We start from the raw sequence: 19,452 nt of genomic DNA, 5'->3' as shown, positions 1-19,452 counted from the left end.
TGGCTAGTTCATTTATGTTTTACTAAGAAAGTGAGAGACGCTTGGCAAAAGAAGAGTGGGACTTCTCAGATGTTTATGTTTTTTTGTTTGCATTTCCGGTTTGAGGCGTAGTTCAAACAGGACAATCAAAGTACAAAAAAGGAAGGAACACTCACCAATTAGAGTATACAGTGACCATAGAAATTTTTTTTGCTTATCAAAGTGCATTTGTGTATATTTAATTTGTATAGGACATTTTGGTTCAAACTAATTTCCTCTATGTGCGTCCTTGTTCACTGTTTTTAACAGAGTCAGAGCTACCCCTTCATTAAAAAGGTTTGGAGAGTAGCCCGCACTCCTTTTAAATCACTTTCTTTTCACTGTTGGATATAATTTTCCAAACAAGAACCCAATGAAGACAACTGGCAAATGACTTTCAGTTGGTGCCTGAGGGTTCTTTTTCTGTACACGTCTAACCCACTTCTATACTGTTCCTTCTGGGTATATCACTCGGGCCTAGCTGGTAGTAATCTCTTCAATTTATGATTTCACTACCTTTTACCTAGTTCCTTCCTTTTTTGTACTTTGATTGTCCTAGTCACTCTTTTGTGGATTTGTATAAGTAGCTTTAGGGGTATAAGAGTGTCTCTTGACCCTTCCTCTCTTGTTGATTTATTTGATCTCGGCAGCGTACAGCTGCGAGAGTTTAATTTTACAGATTGAATAAGTGCTCCATTTACACACCCTCCACATGGAAGCTTCAGGCCTCTCCTTCTCGAGAGAGGAGGCAGATGCTATTTTAAATGATCCTACTCTCTTTCCTGACCTTTTAGTCGCTCAGACCATATCCCAAACCTCTGATTGGGACAAATTGGGCGAACAGAAGCGCAGTCGCATCAGAGCCATTTTACATGGCACAATGATGAAAGAATATTTGACCAACAAAATGGCGCCTAAGGGTCTTCTAGTGACCAATGCTCCCCATATCTTCCTGGAAGACAGTGTCTTCAGGAAGGAATGGGCACAAATTGCATGGCACTGCACACATGATTGGGCGATTTTAATTATTAAAACTGCCATGCGTCTGTCAGAAGCCCTTTTAGTAGAAATACAGGAAACTGAAACCCACATAAAAGCTATGATCATTGGTTTTAAGAAGAAACTCGAAGAGTTCAACAAAGAGTTGAACGAGTATAAAGAAAATCTTGCCCAATCTAAGGTGGCCAAATTTCAAAAAGATCTAAAAAAAATGGTCGTATGAAAAGACTTATGCATATGCCAGCTCAGAATACACCCCCCCAGATCGGACTAATTACAATTCCGATGCTTCCGATGATTCTAATTCTAGTGGATCGAGCACAGGTAGCAGGGGAAACAAACCACGTGGGAGGGGACGAGGGAGGAGAGCCCATAATATTCCTCAGTGGTTCTCATGCCAACAACAAGTTATTGCAGGTTTTTACCCAAACCCTTATAACCAACCACCTTATCCCCCACATATGGGCTGGAATTCACCTTTTGCTCCACTACCCCAACATTTCCAACAGAATATGTTCCTGCAGCCTTTTTTAGGGTTTGGCCGGAGGGGCAGGGGCAGGATGAGAGGATCAAACCAAACACAGAGAGGAGAAAACCAAGTACACTGGGGCCTGATGGACTCCGTGGGCGACAACACACGGAGCAAAACCCAGGACCAGAGGGCGGGGCCCAGCAATGTAAATCCCTGATCACAAACCTATCCAAAATCACTTTGAGCACTGATGAAACTTCAGTTTTGGAAAAAGGATTAGGCTTTATACCAACGCCACGTCTTGATCGCTTCAAACTTCAGTGCGAATTAAGTGATTTCTCTAGAAAACTTAGGTTGAAAACCTTTTTTGAACATCAAAATACATCAGAGAATCAGGCTACCAACAGTGACACTAATTTCAGGAAGAGGTCTTCTTTTATGCCACCACTGCATACAGTATCTGCTGATATTATTGCCGTTGAGTAAGCGGTATCACTTGAGGTTGAGTCTTTGTAGGAACCAGTACCTTTTAAAAATCTCACAGCTGGTGAATACAAAGCCATACAGTCATTACAACAAAATAGAGATATCGTCATCAAGAGTGCCGATAAAGGGGGTGGCATCGTTATCCAGGATGCCACCACTTATGATCAGGAGTGTAGACGCCTTTTAGGCGATACAACAAACTACTCCACTCTTCAACAGGACCCTTCACCCTTTCTTAAGGATGAAATATTGGAGCTGGTTATGACAGCAGAGAGGGATGGTTACATAGACAAACATGAAGCAGACTTTTTAACCAACTCTGATGGCAAAATCCTATACTTTTACACTTTACCGAAAACCCATAAAAACCGCCTTCCCCCCCCAGGAAGACCAATAGTTTTCGGTATTGGCTCCTTGTTGGAACCACTTTCCAAGTACTGCGATTTTTTCTTTAAACCTCTCGTACAAACCACCAGTACATATATAAAAGATACTAAAAGTCTGCTTTCATTGCTTCTAAATGTCCAACTACCAGAAGAACAATGCTTTCTGGTATTACTTGATATTGAGAGCTTATATAACTGCATTCCGCAGGATGCGACCCTCAAAGTATTGGCAGATGTCCTAGAACAGAGTACCTGGGACTATACAACTTCCCGTACTTTTGTAATTGAGTGTGCTACATTAGCCCTCAAACAGAATTTTTTCCAATATGAAAATACCATCTACCTACAGAAGACGGGTACTTCAATGGGCAGCACATTTGCCCCCAGCATTGCGGGTTTGTATGTGCACAATTTCGAGCGGACACATATCTTTTCGGAAACCAATCCCTACATTCTCAATGTTATCCTGTGGCAGAGGTACATTGATGATGTGCTTGTCATCTGGAAGGGCTCGGAAGAGAGCCTACTGGCATTTTTTGATTGGGTGAATACCTGTGACCCCCATCTTAAATTTACCCATCAGTACCATCCTAACTCTATCGTCTTTTTGGACGTTGTAATAACTAGGGAGGATAACCATCTGACTACCAAAACTTATTACAAACCTACCAATAAAAATAATCTTCTCCATTTTTCAAGCTTTCACCCACGTCCCTTACGGGAGAATCTACCCTTCGGCCAATAGCTACGTATTCGTAGAAACTGTAGAAATTTGAATGATTTCAACTCACAGGCGGAGGATCTTACAACTAAACTCCTCAATAGAGGTTACCCGAGAAACATCTTGAAAAAAAGCCTCAAAAGGGCAAAAAATCAAAATAGAGAAGCCCTCTTAGAGGATTACATTAAGGATGGCGAAGCAGATACCCCATTGACATGTGTCACCACTTACAGCAATATATCTAATGCTGTGAGCCGGTGTATAAACAAACACTGGCGCATTCTAACCAGTAATGGGAGAGACTGGCAAAACCCGCTTTTTTCTTACAAACGTGAGAGGAGTCTTCGAGATGCTCTCGTTCATACCCGGCCAAGATTGAACCCTGCAATTCAGGAAAACAATGTACTTACAACTTGGGGTCTTCCTTCTGTCAACGGCCACTACCCGTGTGGAGGGTGCAGTGTTTGCCATCTCACTACTGCCACTAAGACATTACATCTGGAGGAGGGCAAAATCTGGCATCTCAGAGGACACACAGATTGCAATTCGAGCAATGTTTTTTACCTTGTGAGTTGTCCCTGCAACCTAAGATATGTAGGGATAACGACGAGGAAAATAAAATTGCGCATTGGGGAGCATCGCAGCAATGTGAGATGCCGCAAGAACACCACAAAACTTACTGCCCACTTTTTGGAATTTGGCCACTGTCTAATGATGTTAGATGGACGGTGATTGAGCAACTGAGCCAGAGCAGTGAAAAGAATATTTTTGAGAAGGAACAAAGATGGATATACCGTCTGTCCACACACACCCAGGGACTCAACGATGCGATTCCCTGGGGTACAGTAATGCGACGGGAAAGTCTTCCCTCTTTTCCCTCATAGACTTCGACCCTGATGTTTAAATGTTTGGTGACATCTTATCCTTTGATGCTGCGGTTGGGGCTCTTTGGGTTTTTCCCAGCCTACAGTGTTACATTTGGACTAATGAGGCCAAATGACATATTGTACGGTTTTCCCTACAGCTTTTATCTATATAAAAGTAATTTCCTAAAATCATTGTCTACTATTACAACTGGTTAGGAATTAAGAGGTCAGATGACATAACGAACGGCTTTGCGCTTAGCCTTTATCTATATTAAATGTCCACGATTACAACTCGTTAGGAATTAAGAGGGCATGTTACTGACAAATAGACTTATCCAGTTCTGTTTAGAAATGACAGGTAAAATGATCCTAACATATTCATGGTAAAACATCTAAACCATGATTTTTCACGTTTTTCTTTGTAGTTTGCCTTTTCATTCCCAGTTAGAAGGGTAAGGCCGGTTATGCATATAATTCAGTACGACTCCTTTAATATTACCGAAGGGAGCTACATGTCACGTGATCAGGTCACGTCGGTCACGTAAAGACTTAACCGACCCTTTTCCACCGGCCTCTTTGTATTCAGGCCGTGGCTGTGGACAATTTAGGTGCTTTGGAGGGGAGCCGCCGGGATGCAAGTAGGTTTCAAACACTGCTGGGTTATTTTCTTGCTCCGCAGCGTATGCAGCTTCCCTGGTCTAGACGGCACCCTTTCTTTTTGCGACTCGGACCTTGTCCAAGAAACTGCACTAAGTACGTGTCTGTTTGTTGACTCAGCCTCTTATTCGCTTGCAGATGCTCCTGGCGTGAAGATAACCCCCCGCCACGAGCCCAAGAGACTTTTTATATCGCTCGCATGAGTGAGTGTATTTTCATTAAATTCTTTGTGACCGGAGGTGTATTTTAGATATTTATTTAGCAGTTACGGGCACTTATTCAATCATTTAATCATTTATTTTGATACTCCTTCCTGGCTTAATATTTGTAATTGAGAGCTGACGCCTTAGGAGTTCGCTGCCGTGCAGAATATTGTATGGTTATCAACACTGTTGAGTTGAAACGATGTATTTTATGAATGTTTTTCTAAATATATCATTGTCTTACTGGATGACTGAATTCGAGCACTGACTAAGTGAGTTTGGAGTTTGGTTTCCTTTCGTAAATGTTTCACAAAAACAAATGTTCTCACAGGACATAAGTGGGTTTTCAAATTTTATGCACTTTGATAAGCAATTTTTTTTCTATAGTCACTGTATACTCTAATTGGTGAGTGTCTTACAGACTTTTCCTGTGTTTTGTGTATTGTAGATTTTGCGTCATTCACCTAATGCAGGGACACATGAAGAAGTCCCTACGAACCAATTACATTCAAGTTTGTAATTGTTATTAATATCCCGCCTTTTTTCTTTACCAGTGACGCCTTAGCGTGCGTCACCGACAAGGTGAGGTCTATCTTGGTCCTGATGAATGCTGAGCTGAATTTTGGCTCCAGATAGCAGAAACATGTCGACCTAGTTGTGTATATTTAATTTGTATAGGGCATTTTGGTTCAAATTAATTTCCTCTATGTCCGTCCTTGTTCACTGTTTTTAACAGAGTCAGAGCTACCCCTTCATTAAAAAGGTTTGGGAAGTAGCCCGCACTCCTTTTAAATCACTTTCTTTTCACTGTTGGATATAACTTTCCAAACAAGAACCCAATGAAGACAACTGGCAACCAACTTTCAGTTGGTGCCTGAGGGTTCTTTTTCTGTACACGTCTAACCCACTTCTATACTGTTCCTTTTGGGTATATCACTCGGGCCTAGCTGATAGTAATCTCTTCAATTTATGATTTCACTACCTTTTACCTAGTTCCTTCCTTTTTTGTACTTTGATTGTCCTAGTCACTCTTTTGTTGATTTGTATAAGTAGCTTTAGGGGTATAAGAGTGTCTTTTGACCCTTCCTCTCTTGTTGATTTACTTGTAGTTCAAACAGGGAAAGGAGGACAGGGTCAGAGGAATTACCCAGAGAACCCTCATAAATGAAAAGGAAACAGAAAAGGACAGGAAGAATAGAAGAAAGGTGAAAGTAAAGCATAAGGAATTACATAGGAAAGGCATAGGTGAGAAACGTATCTGACCTTGTTTCTATTCTGAGGGTCTCCAGTCCCACGTAAGAGAGAAACCTAGAAGTAAACGAAAGAAAAGGAAGGCTGAGCAAGGACCTTACAAGAGAAGAAGATACAAGATACAAACATATAAAGTCTATAGCATACAGGAAAAAGATATTCTGACAAAATACCTTATACAGCTACCAAGACTCACCTCTGCACTATTGGCCTGTTGTATGATATATGTTGTGTACTACCTTGATAAATTTGTACAATGGATTTTCACTTTTCTTTTTTTCAGACTACAATAATAAAGTCAAACTGTATGGATCAGATGTGGAAGGTAAGATATATAAATTATTATGTTCCACTTCCTTTGTATTCCTAAGGAGCCAAGAAAAAGCATTGAATATTTTTGTAAATGATTGAGTGTCCTAAACGATCCTGTTAGGGTCCAGGCCATTGTAATTTTCTGGTAAAGTATATTCTATTAACCCAACTGCCGGCTCAATGACTCACCGCTCGCACTATTTACCACCATCTGTTTATACAACAGGTGATCGCCAGGTCATGTGACCACCTGGGCGCGATTCTCCTCCTCCCACCTCACGATTCAAGAATTAAAACTGAGACGATGAGTGGAGAAGGAAGCAGGGTGGCAAACTCAAGAGAGAGATGGAGAGATGGGTAGACTGGGTAGAACTAGTAGAGCAGGGTTAGGGTGGGCAGACTGGAGGAAAAGAGGCCAGAACTGGACAGGGGTGAAGGGAAGACTGGAGGATAGAGGGCAACTGGGATTAGAGAAAACGGAAGCAGATATACTAGAATAAAGCTATCAGCTAAGAGAAATAGGGTAGAATCAAAGGAGAAACCGGCAGACCAGTAAAAAGTCAGCAAGGGCAAGTGGTCAGAATAGGGAGAAGGCCTTGGTTACTTACCAGAGATCTTCATTACTCCGATTCCTTATTCCTCATCCCATTACTTACTAATTGCAGTTATCCCCCCTTTCTAAGAATAATTGAGGACGGTATTGCCTACTGGCGGTCACCAGTAGGTAGTTATAGTTAGGACCTATTTTCCATAGGAAATCCGCAGCATTCTATTTGGAATAACTTTGGCGCCGGTTGACGAATCTTCGCAAAATTTTCAAAACTAGTGGGGCCATCTGGTACGCTCCTATCTTAAAAGTCTTGGGGTCATTTGTGAAATGGGGGGTGAGAAAAAAGGGGGGTCCCAAAACGTGTTTTCTCCATGCAATTTTCCAATTTTTGGCAACGTGGTAGTCCTTGGTTCAGACTTGTGCCTTTTGCTTAAATGGTGTAAATCCGTTCAGTTTTTCTTGAGAAAATTACAATTAAAAGTACATATGTATCTATGGCCTCAGTGGATCCGTGCATCTTGCGCGTACTCTAAGCGCACCGTCCCGATCACGCACTGAATGCTAATTGGCTGTCAAGCGGTTGTCAGTATTAGAAACCAGGAAGCATTGGCAGCCATTTTCTGCCTCGGTAGAAGCGAGGATCTAGAAATTAGTGGAACAAGTGTTCAAAAAGTATAAAGGGGGCAGGTAAGAAATATTTTGACCCTCTAGACCTGCTTAGGGGGTCCCACAAGGACCCCTAGGGCCCCCCAAAAACTTTTTTTTGTTGAAAAAATTGAGAAATGTGTGCTGGGTGCATGGATCTGCCGTAAAGAAAATAAAAATGAAGCACAGGCTCCTATGCTTGTTTAAAAATTAGCTACCTCGGATGGCCAAATCCCGGGGCCTAATATAGTACTTTTGATGGGGGTTCAGAGGGGCCGTGTAGCCCAGGGACTGTCATTCTTCGGTGCTATAAAATAAATGGGTGAGAGAGCTCAAAGGTGCGTCCAAGCCCAGGGGATTACCACCCTCCGGGTCTTTTTATATTTTGGGAGGGGGGCCCCGTGGTCTCCATTGTGGAGCAACCGAAAGCCTTGGGGAACAACACCACCCAGGAGCGGCTCCTGATGTGTCTTGGGGTGCCTACCCCCGGGACACTGCTGTTTGCTATTGCAGGGCAGGATTCGAGGTTCCCACTGTGTCATAGCAAACTTGAGGTCATATTAACGAATGCCATTTCGACGCAATTTAAAAAAAAAGCCAAAAATGCGCTGAAAATTATATCGCTTTATTTTCTAGGCGACACTAAGATGCATTAACGCAAGTTAGCAGCCAGTTTGCTAACGGCTCACCTCGTATCTGCAATGAGTTGCAATGTAGGCGTTCACAGTGGCAAGGTAGGTGTTCCTATGACAATATAACATGGAAGAGGGAGGTATGACAACAGCATTGTATTTACAAGGCGGCCTTGGATTTGAGGACTGACAGCAAAACTCTTGTTAATTGCGGTTTATATTGGATCCTAACATCTGATTTTGAAGTCCATTATCACTGGTTTAGCGGCAGTTTGCTGCCATTAAAGCGGCAATACTTTTAACTCTGTTCTTATAAATATGACCCTAAGTTTTTGAATGTCGACAATTCTGTTTCACATTTAAATAGGCAAGTATTATTTAGTGAAGTGCACACTGTGAATCGTCAAGCAACAGTGTCTGATTGTGATCGATAAATAATTGCACATTGAAGAGTAGAGTAGGTAAATTGTACATAGGGTTTTGTAACGTCAGTGGCTATTCTTCAAACCTTCTCTTGAGGTTAATTCGAAGAGTTGTGTACTTCTTTTGCTCATAACGTACATAGTGTTCTGTCGTCTCAGTTTGATTTCCTCTCTGTCATGTAGAGGATCCTGGGTAAATATAACGGCTTCTGTACAGCCAGTACCTTTCAATCCTACCCCCAAACTGCTTACTGCCTGTTACCATAGTAACAGTTCATGGAACACTTAATTGAGCACACAAGTTCACCATACAATGTTGCTAATCCAAACAGCAAGTGTGCTGGACTTTTTAAAATTTTCCATACGAATCGCAGCTACCGACACTAAAGAGCTGGTAAAGAGTTAGCCTCAGTATTATACTTCTAGTTATAAACATAATTTCTACTTTTGATTTTTAAATTTTCTCTAAGCATATGATTATCACACTAAATAATAGGGAAATGATGTCATAAAAAGAAGACATATACGCTCATTTTTTTAAAAATTAACTTTTATTAAAACAAAAACAAGTAAATAGAAACGTAACTTTAACATAACAGTATAATGAACAAAATGTGAGATGGACTCCAATGGTAGGAGCGTAGGTAAACTGCAAAACAAAAATGAAAATAAGTGTTTAAAATTAGATCGATGTGATTGAATGAGGTCAGAGATTACATCTTTACGAAAGGCAAGTTCGTTTTTCTCACTTGCACACTCAGGGTAGTGCACCCTACCCCTCCCATAGAATTACCTTCAACAGGAGTCTGTAGTGCAGCGCTGCCGGTAGGCCTAGGCCTATCTTATGGTACTTAAAATGAGACAGAGATGTGACTGAATGAGGTCAAAGATCACAAAATAACATAACACTTGGCAATATTGCTTATTCGCACATGTGTAGTGTGCCTGATACATCCCACCCCTCTCATAGGCTCGCAGTGGAGAGGTGTCTGTAGGGAAGTGCCTGCTAGGTCAGATTAACAGTATGGTCCAGAAGTTTTTTTAAATGATTCAGAGATGAGAAAGAATTAGGTGAGAGATCACGTCATTATGCAAGACAATATTGTTTCTTTTCAGCGCGTTTAATTGGAAGCATTGTGTACCTAGGCCGCTCTGCTTACCTTTTGGAAACACTGTTTTCAGCAGAGCTCACAACTTGAAGTCTGCTTTTGTTCTATACTGCAGACTGTATTAAATTCAGCCTTCATTTATTTATGTGCAAAGTGGACAGCAGCGTCCATAACTTGAAAAGTGAAAGAGAAACAATGTGAGAGAGCGAGAGAGAGAGAAAGAGAGAAAAAACGACATTGAAAGTGTGAGAGAGAGAAAGTAATAGCTGGAGCAGGAGATGTAGTGTTGATACTGGAGAAAATCTTCGTAGCTCACCTTTTTTCCTCTGGTGTGTTTCCAACCATGTGCCGGTTCAGAGAGTACCCTCAAGTTTAGTGATCTGAAAGATAGTATAGAGTCAGTAATAGCAGAGTACATACAACTGCACACGTATATTTCTGTGTTATGCCTTTGGACACTCAGGGTACTGTATTACATCAACTTCCACTGAAACGATGTGTCTATGCACTCTTTTTCTCCCAGAGTACTATACCTATGCACTCTTACTGCATAGCAGTGAGTTCTCATTACTGCGTAGCCAGACTGTTGCACCCCATTGAGTCCTAGTGTCCGGAGGTGAGCGCCCTTTTTTGCACACCGAGACTATTCCAATCTATCTACTCCCACTGCCTGGAGGTAATTGTACATTCGTACGCAGTCAACTTGCTGCACACTATCCAGTCTCTCCGCCCACAGGTGACTTCTCGTTGCTTCAGAAACAAGCTTCTTTGCTACCCTTGTGCCGTAGGTGTGATTCAAAGAGGGTCCACCATGTGTCAAAGCAGCCTTCTTATGAGTTGTTACGATGGGCACGCATCATCGCAGAATTCACAAACGTTAAGCTTTGCAGGTTTTGGGGGAACGCCAATTGTGAAACACAACCTGTTAGATAAAAAGGAAGATAAGATTGTGCGTCATTTGTTTATCAAATGAGAGAGGAAGTGAGAGAGTTACTGAAAAGAATATTCGCAGCTCACCTTTCTGTCACCGGTGTGTCTTCCACCATGTGCCAGGACATAGTGCACCTTGAAGCTCTACATATAAAAGATTGTAAAACATGTTATGATTGGTAATTGTTGCAATCTTAATGTAAAGTAGAATAACATAGCCCTTTCACACACCTCTCCTCCCGCATTAAAAATACAACTATTTGTACAGTTCCAACTTGTTTAATGGGCTTCGATTTATGAAGAATTAGTAGAGTAGTAATGTTTTCCATCTGGTTATAGAAAACAAGTGGTACGCAGTGATCCATGTGGTTTCAATCATCACGAGCGACAGACTTTTGACCGACTATAAAAACTTTCCTGCTATACGAAAAAAAAGTAGAAATGCAATAAGATACGGTATATAGGACTGCGTACGCCTTAATCGATGTGTCGCCTTTTTGTATTGAGTCTGCAACATCCCATCTACTCCCGCCGCTGTGCACCCAGCCTCATTGCTCAACTTTTTGCGGACAGGGTACGTTCTACATCATGCAGTCCCACTCTGCCACCAAGAAGTCTCACATTTGGTGCTGAGTCTTGATATCACTATGGGAAAGGACATACTCATGCAGCTTTCTTCATCGCAGGTTCCTCACCTGCTCAGTCCTTGCGGTACCACTAACTCAGTGACCAAAGAGGCCACGCACGTGGTGGTGGGCCCTCTGTTTGGTAGTTCGGGCCTACATGCGGCGTCTGAACCACCAGGACCGCCCATCACAGCGCTTGCGATGGGAGCAACTCTAAAATGGCGTAGAGCACGTGTGTAGGGTCACGTGTGTTGTGATGTGTGTGTATTCCAGCCATGACGTAGTGTGCCGTTCTAACAACTAGACCTGGAACTAAGAAATCACTACAATGGATATCTGGGCCATGTAGCGTTATTGTGTTTTCCTGGAAACGTAAGCGGATAAGCGGTGTGGGCTGGACTGATGTATGGCCGTGCTGCGCAAGGCTTTGAACCATGACTCCGGAGCTATGGGCGTGGTCGCGTTGTGAGCTATATGAGAAATCAACTGATTTGGGTGTCTGTGTTGTAGTGTCGACGTCACCCGGGTCTTACACATACATGTGTCATTATGTCTGTAAAGTCCCACAACATGGCCAAAAAGGAGTGTTGAAGCTGTAGTAATACAGGGCTATGAAAGCTTTAGGTTGCTAATATAAATATGTATGTTGTCATTCGGGTATCCTGTCGAACTTGGTGCTGGAAATCAGTGTTCAAGGTTTGGAGTTGCGTCCACATCCTGTTATTGTAGAGAAATGACTTAATCTACGCGTGCCTGAAAATGTACTGTAAATACGGAGCTAATGTAAATTGCTGATATAGTCTTGGGTGAACTTCATGCTATATAAATATACAAACAAAAATTTGAGCACTTGCACACACATAAATTTACTATACACTTTGTTTGCAGTATTGTAATGATCCAGTTTGTACATTTGTATTTGTAGAATGCGCGAGAGAAAGTTATATAATCAAATTTTTTGTTACTGGCAGAGGTAAGATGGTTGCATAGCTATTTACAGCATAATATAATGTGGTAGGGCGCAGTAGCAGCATTTTACAAACATAATAAATACACAGACACAGATAGATAGTTGAAGTGGGTACGGGCAGGTGTGCTTGACTCCATTTTATTACGTTGCTGTTGATAACAAGTGGAATGGTAATCATGATATCATACACAGATATTCAATCGGTAACGGTTTATGACTTCTGTTGTACAAAGGTAGGAGCAGTACATGTGAAAAAATACATAGAAGATTCTATCGTAAAGGGTTCATGAGTTGTGGTGCACTGAGGTAGGGGCGGTTTGTGTGGAGCCTGCGACGATGTGTGGTTCATGCAGACCGCACTGGTAAGAATGTCTTTTGACTACTGAATTGTGCTTTAATAAGACCACATGGCGATTATTTATGATATACTGAGTTAGTGGTACGTCAGTGGAGTGTTGAAGCTGTAGTAATACAGGGCTATGAAAACTTTAGGTTGCTAATTTAAATATGTATGTTGTCATTCGGGTATCCTGTCAAACTTGGTGCTGGAAATCAGTGTTCGAGGCTCGGAGTCGTGTACACATCCTGTTATTGTAGAGAAATAACATAATCTACCGTGCCTTAAAATGTACTGTAAATACAGAGCTAATTTAAATTGCTGATATAGTAATGGGTCAACTTCACGCTATATAAATATACAAAAAAAATTTGAACAATTGCACACACATAAATTTACTATACACTTTGTTTTCAGTATTGTAATGATCCAGTTTGTACATTTGTATTTGTAGAATGCGTGAGAGAAAGTTATATAATCAAAGATTTTGTTACTGGCAGAGGTAAGATGGTTGCATACGCTATTTACAGCATAATATAATGTGGTAGGGCGAAGGAGCAGCATTTTACAAACATAATAAATACACGGACACATATAGATAGTTGAAGTGGGTACGGGTACGTGTGCTTGACTCCCATTTTATTACGTTGCTGCTGATAACAAGTGGAATAGTAATCATGATATCATACACAGATATTCAATCGTAAACGGTTTATGACTTCTTTTGTACAAAGGTAGGAGCACTATATGTGAAATAATACATAGAAGATTCTATCGTAAAGGGTTCATGAGTTGTGGTGCACTGAGGTAGGGGCGGTTTGTGTGGAGCCTGCGATGATGCGTGGTTCATGCAGACCGCACTGGTAAGAATGTATTTTGACTACCGATTTGTGCTTTACTAAGGCCACGTGGCGATTATTTATGATGTACTGAATTAGTGGTACGTCTGGTTTTTAGCGTGTGCTCACCCTGCAATGATGTGTGGTCTGAACGGGCTGCACTCAAAGTGTTGACTGTTGCATATTGGACTGCATGAACTTTGAGGGGAAAAAAAACCTACCATCTATGGTTATCAATAGTGATGCAAACTAGGTCTACTGATTGCTCCCCATAACAAATGAAACGATTGAACTTCACGCAGTGCTTTCTAACTTTCTCAGAATGGGGACCTATTTCTGGTGGCGATGTTGAAGGTGATGCCCCAGAGGTACTTGGTATTACCGGTGGTAGAGGTACATTTTGGCGCAGTCTTCTACATTCATTGTGAGCATAGTTCACAGGATGCAGGGATTGAAGGTGCTTGAGAATACTAGCAGTGTTACATGAGTATTTTTTGTCTCTGCCTTAAATAAATCAAGGCTGAATTTAATGCTGTCTGTAGTATAGATCCGAAGCTGAATTCAAGTTGTGAACCCTACTGTCCGCAGTGTACATCAAATGCAGCAGTTAGCACAGTTATAAAAGAATGTTTTTTTTCACTTATTTTAACAAAATCTGAATACATGCAGTATAATTGTGTCTGCATTAAGTAAATCAAGGCTGAATTAATTTCATACTGTCTGTAGTGCAGATGCAAAACTGAATTCAAGTTTTAAACCCTGCTGTCCGCAGTGTAGATGTTAGACTGGAAATCATGTGTAGTTACAATTGAAATAAAAGAAGAAAGATGTATGGAAAACATTGTCGAAATATGTATTTTTCAGGGACATTATAGTTCAAATTGTGTCCTGTGCTGTCCCCAGTGTAGACTGCTATTAAGTGTGCCTTTGCACTTCCAGCGTAAATTTTATTATTCAACTAAATCTATAAGTGATACAAAAGAAGGTTTTGAAGGAAGCATACTAAAGGGATATTGTATAGGTTTGATAGGTGTTATACTTAGTTTGGTATTGTACTCTGCAAATAATGAATCAACAGTCTATTTAATTGTGAGCTTTGATGACCGCAGTGTAGGCAGAAGGCAGGGGTTAGCAAGAGCCGACGGCCACGTGGGGTTGAGTAGAGCTGCACAGTATTGGTAATTTAGCGTGTGTGCAGCCAGCGATAATAAGTGGTGCACTGAGTTAGTGGCACCTGAAGTAACAATGTTAATATAATCAAGTTTTCTTATAAATACTGGTTGCCCTTTTACGGGAGTAAGTTGCAGTAGATCTCCAAAAACTATGATATAACTTTCTCCAATTAAGACATCTGAATCAATACGGTCATGTGGTGATGACGTATGGTGCACTGAGTTAGTAGTATCTTTGGCATTGAGTGTGTACATAAACTGCGATGATGCGTGGTCCAGGCAGACCGCACTGTTAAGAATGTATTTTGCATACTGAATTCTGCCTTAATAAGGCTACGTGGTGATGACTTATGGTGCACTGAGTTATTAGCACCTTTGTCGCTTAGCGTGTACGTACCCTGCGATGATGCGTGGTCGGGGGGGAGGCACAGTAATTGGAGTAATGTCTTTTGTCTATTGAATTCTACATGAATTCCATTTAAAAGTGATAGTATGCCTCATTGCTGACATAAAACTGTTCACTCTTCTTTGCGATGATTTATGGTGCACTGAGTTAGTAATATCTTAGGGGCTGAGCTTGTATGTACCCTGCGATAATGTGTGGTCCAGGGGGGCCGCATTCGGACCAATGTCTTTTGTCTGTTGAACTCTGCCTGAATATGGCCACGTGGCAATGAATTATGGTGCACAGAGTTAGGAGTACCTTTGGCACTAAGCGTGTACGTAACCTGCAATGATGCGAGGTCCAGGGAGGCCGCACAGAGAGCAATGTTTTTGCATAGTGAATTCTGCCGTAATAAGGCCACGAGGAGATGACTTGTGGTGCAGTGACTTAGTGGTACCGAAACAACTCAGCGTGTGCGCACACAGCGATGATTCGTGGTTCGGGCGAGTCACACTGGTACAATGTCTCTTGCTTACTGGAATGCGTTATGTGCAATCACCATTCCACCTGAATAGTGAGCCGTCACAATGTAGATCAAAGGCAATACTCAGTACAGACATTGAGCAATGTTTTTTGTCGCATCCTTTAACAAAATCTGAGGACATAAAGTACAATTGTATCTGCCTTAAATAAATTAATGCTAAATTCATTGCTCTCCGTAGTGTAGATCTAAAGCTGAATTCAAGTTGTGAACCCTGCTGTCTTCACTGTTGATCGAAGGCAGTAGTCAGCAGACATCAAGAAATTCTTTTTGCCATATCCTTTAACAAAATTCGGAGGACATAGAGTACAATTATCTCTACCTTAAATACATGAAGGCTGAATTTAATGCTGTCCGTATTGTAGATCCAAAGCTGAATTCAAGTTGTGAACCCTGCTGTCCGTAATGTAGATTGAAGGCAGAAGTCAGCAGAGATATTGACAAATGATTTTTGTCACTTATTTTAACAAAATCTGAAAACATACAGTACAATTGTCTCTGAATTAAATAAATTAGCCTGAATTCCCTACTGTCCGTAGTGAAGATGCAAAGCTGAATTCAAGTTGTGAACCCTGCTGTCCGCAGTGTAGATGTAAGGCAGTAGTCGACACAAACATTGAGGAATGCTTTTTGTCACATAATTTAACAAAATCTGAGGACTGAGTACAATTGTCTCTGCCTTAAATACAGACTGAATTCAATGTTGTCTGTAGTGCTGATGTGAAACTGGTATCAAGTTGTAAACTCTACTGAACACGGTGTAGATCGAAGGCAGTGTCAGCACAGATATCATTGAAGGCAATAGTCAGCACAGATATCGAAAAATAATTTTTGTCACTTATTTTAACAAAGTCAGAGGACATAGAATAGAATTGTCTCTGCCTTACATAAATCAAGGCTAACTTCAATGCTGTCCGTAGTGTAGATCCAAAGCTGAATTCAAGTTGTGAACCCTGCTGTCCACAGTTTAGATCGAAGGCAGTAGTAGATACAGACATAAGTCTGCAGTGCTGTGGTGCTGAGTTCGCAATGGGCCTGTATCGAGGAGCCACGTGCGCTTGCGGGCAGCCACGTGGCAGGGTGACGACCTTTGCAGTGGCAGAGTCTTGTCTCTTTGAAGAAGTCAACCAAACACAAGGCATAGGCGAATTATTTATACTCTTATGCTGGAGTTGCGTACTTTGGACCAGCCCACTCAGCTTCTGCTTCAAGGGGGGGTAGACAACGCAGCTACATGACCAGGATATTCCCCAGGGTCTGAGATAATATGGTTGTGTCCACTGTGCAGTACACTACATGTATTAATAGTATATTTACACACAAAAAAGTTTTTGTTTGTATAGTGAGTTGCGTATTGCATATCACCGGTAGTGTTAGCATTGTGTACATTATTGTTGATGTGCAAGTTCCTTCCCTAATACATAGTTGATTGCCACATCTCTGAACATTGAGCATGTGTGCTGTTGAGGAAATATATATATTTTTGGGAAGGTCCGTAGTCCTGTTTTGCGCTGCCTGTGAGGTAGTAGAGGGGGAGGGGTCAGGAGGGTTGGTTGTAGTGGTGGTGGCGCTAGGTGTTGTGATTTTCTTGGGTGTTGGAAATGCATAATTTGTACCTCTATTACATATTTGTCTTTAGATATGGGTGTGAGTTGAATGTAATTCACACAGTACATAGTCAACGTTCCTACACTAGTTAAATGTTGATATTCATTTGTTAGTGGTAAATGGAACTGTCGCCTGTTTTTTTAGGTAGCATTGTAGATTTTGTTTGTTGTTGAAAGTGTAGGAAGTGGTGTTTTTTTCTACGAGAACACCTAGGGGCATATTATCAAGGGGGTTTATCTCCGCATTTTTGGCTTTAAAAGCCAAGAAAGCGGAGATAAAATGATCTCCCTATTACCTAGCTGTCGCTAACACCAGTTAGCGACAGCTAGTAGGAGATAGCGACCATCTTGGGCCCCACTTTGCATGTCAGTGATATTTATCACTAATGACATGCAAAGTGGGCGTGCCAAGATGTTAGCGACTGGAAACAGTCGCTAACATCGCTATCTCCTATTACCAACTTTTAGAGATATTCACGCTAAGCGCGAATATCTCCAAAAGCTAACACCTGCCCTGAGCAGTTCTTAGCCATGTAATCCAATGGGAGGTGGATAACATGGCTAAGAGCATTAGCTCGCTAATGCATGAATATCGCTGACTTTTCAGCGATATTCATGCATTGCGGCCGGTTTTTATCGCATTTGCAATAAACCTTGGTAATACCAAGGTTTATCTGCGATAAAAATCGCCGCAGCTCAGCGATAATTTTTTCACGCTAACCAAGCAATATCGATAATTATCGCTATTGCTTGGTAATATGCCCCCTAGTTTGTTTAATATTAACGTTAGTTGTGGTTCTGGTTTGTAGCGATTTTCGTGGCAGAAGTGATAAATTGAAGAGTGGTAATATTTGCAGTTTTTACTAGGTTGAGAAAGGGATGATAATTAAAAAAGATAGAAAAAAACAGATATGCTTAATGAACATTATAATTAGGAATTATCATTTAAAAAACCTTTGAAATTCACTGAAAAAAACATAGGTCTCAAACAGGTTATAGTTAGGAATTAGCATTTAAAAAACCTTGGAAATTCACTGAAAAAACTATAGCTTTCAGGGGTGTTATAGTTAGCTGGATATTTCACTCATACAAAACCATTGAAATTCCTCCGTTATAGTTGGTTCTACTAACTGTAACTCTCACGCCCGCAGTCCACTGGTGATTATGTCACATATTACATCATTCATGGCATGGTCAGTGACATCACTGATGACATCACTGATGACATCTCAAATGACATCACTGATGATATCACTGATGACATCATCCACGTGACAAAGTTATATACTCATCATACACTAGTATAATCTTTCATCACTCACTGTAAAATACAGAGTACCATATTTGAATCCATTGACACAGCAATACAAGTATCTAAAAACCCACTCACTGATTCCCAGATCTACACACACATCTAATCACTTACGTATAGATTCACTCATACATGCTGTCAATGATAAATAGAACACTATCAAATATACTTATACACCTATATCGACATTACACACCATCACACATCCTATTCACTTATGCAGTCATCCTACTCACTTATGCAATCAATGGATCAAACTTACATTTAATCAGCTACACACTTATACAAACACCACTTCATTTATTCATATAGATAGTAACTCATACTTAGTGTATTATAAAATCACTATTACAAGTATACAGTTATCCATACAGTCATTCATACAATCACTAAGTCTTATGTATACTTATTTATATACAACAACTGTCACATGTGCTGCCTTTTATTTTTCTAGTTTGTTGGACATGTACCATTGAGAGATATATTTGTTCATCACCACACCCATAAAGATATTCACTCACCCAAACAACTGTTATAACATGCAGTCTTAACCTCATATACCTACTCAATCAACTATTCACACATCTTTGGGCAGTCACACACCCCCCACTGAACCACACACACATTCACTCTCCCATACCAATACTCAGTTAACTAATGAATAACTATTATAGACTTTCACATAGCTAGTAACCAACTGGTGCAGCAGATTAAACAACAACTGACAAAGTGATACAAATATTCACACAGTTTAGTCACTATCCAATATATTTAGTGAGACACTATAAATTAGTCAACAAAACAGTGAATCATTCTGCTACAAAAACTACCGTCAAGATATTTATATAGCCACTCATTCTTCAATGCAGATTGCTATATATATATATACACATCCATACTTAAATATTAAACCAAACCACACTCACTGAATGATGTCATCAGTGATGTCATTTGAGATGTCACCAGTGATATCACTGACCATGTCATGAATGATGCAATATGTG

General features: G+C 40.8%; 1 protein-coding gene across 1 annotated transcript in view; it reads left to right on the top strand.

Annotated features, from left to right (window-relative positions):
* LOC147693316 (NACHT, LRR and PYD domains-containing protein 3-like) overlaps window positions 1-19,452 on the top strand; it is a 1,315,468-nt gene that overhangs the window by 304,897 nt on the left and 991,119 nt on the right. Inside the window, exon 3 of the mRNA XM_086933670.1 lies at window positions 6,343-6,384. Within this exon, the coding sequence (XP_086789796.1) occupies window positions 6,343-6,384 (42 nt within the window). The remainder of the gene's footprint in view (window positions 1-6,342; window positions 6,385-19,452) is intronic.

This window comes from Lissotriton vulgaris, chromosome 8 (assembly GCF_964263255.1).
Source record: "Lissotriton vulgaris chromosome 8, aLisVul1.2, whole genome shotgun sequence".
Classification (NCBI taxonomy): domain Eukaryota; kingdom Metazoa; phylum Chordata; class Amphibia; order Caudata; family Salamandridae; genus Lissotriton; species Lissotriton vulgaris.
Note: the sequence above shows the minus strand (reverse complement) of the source record. Positions and strands in the feature narration are given on the sequence as shown.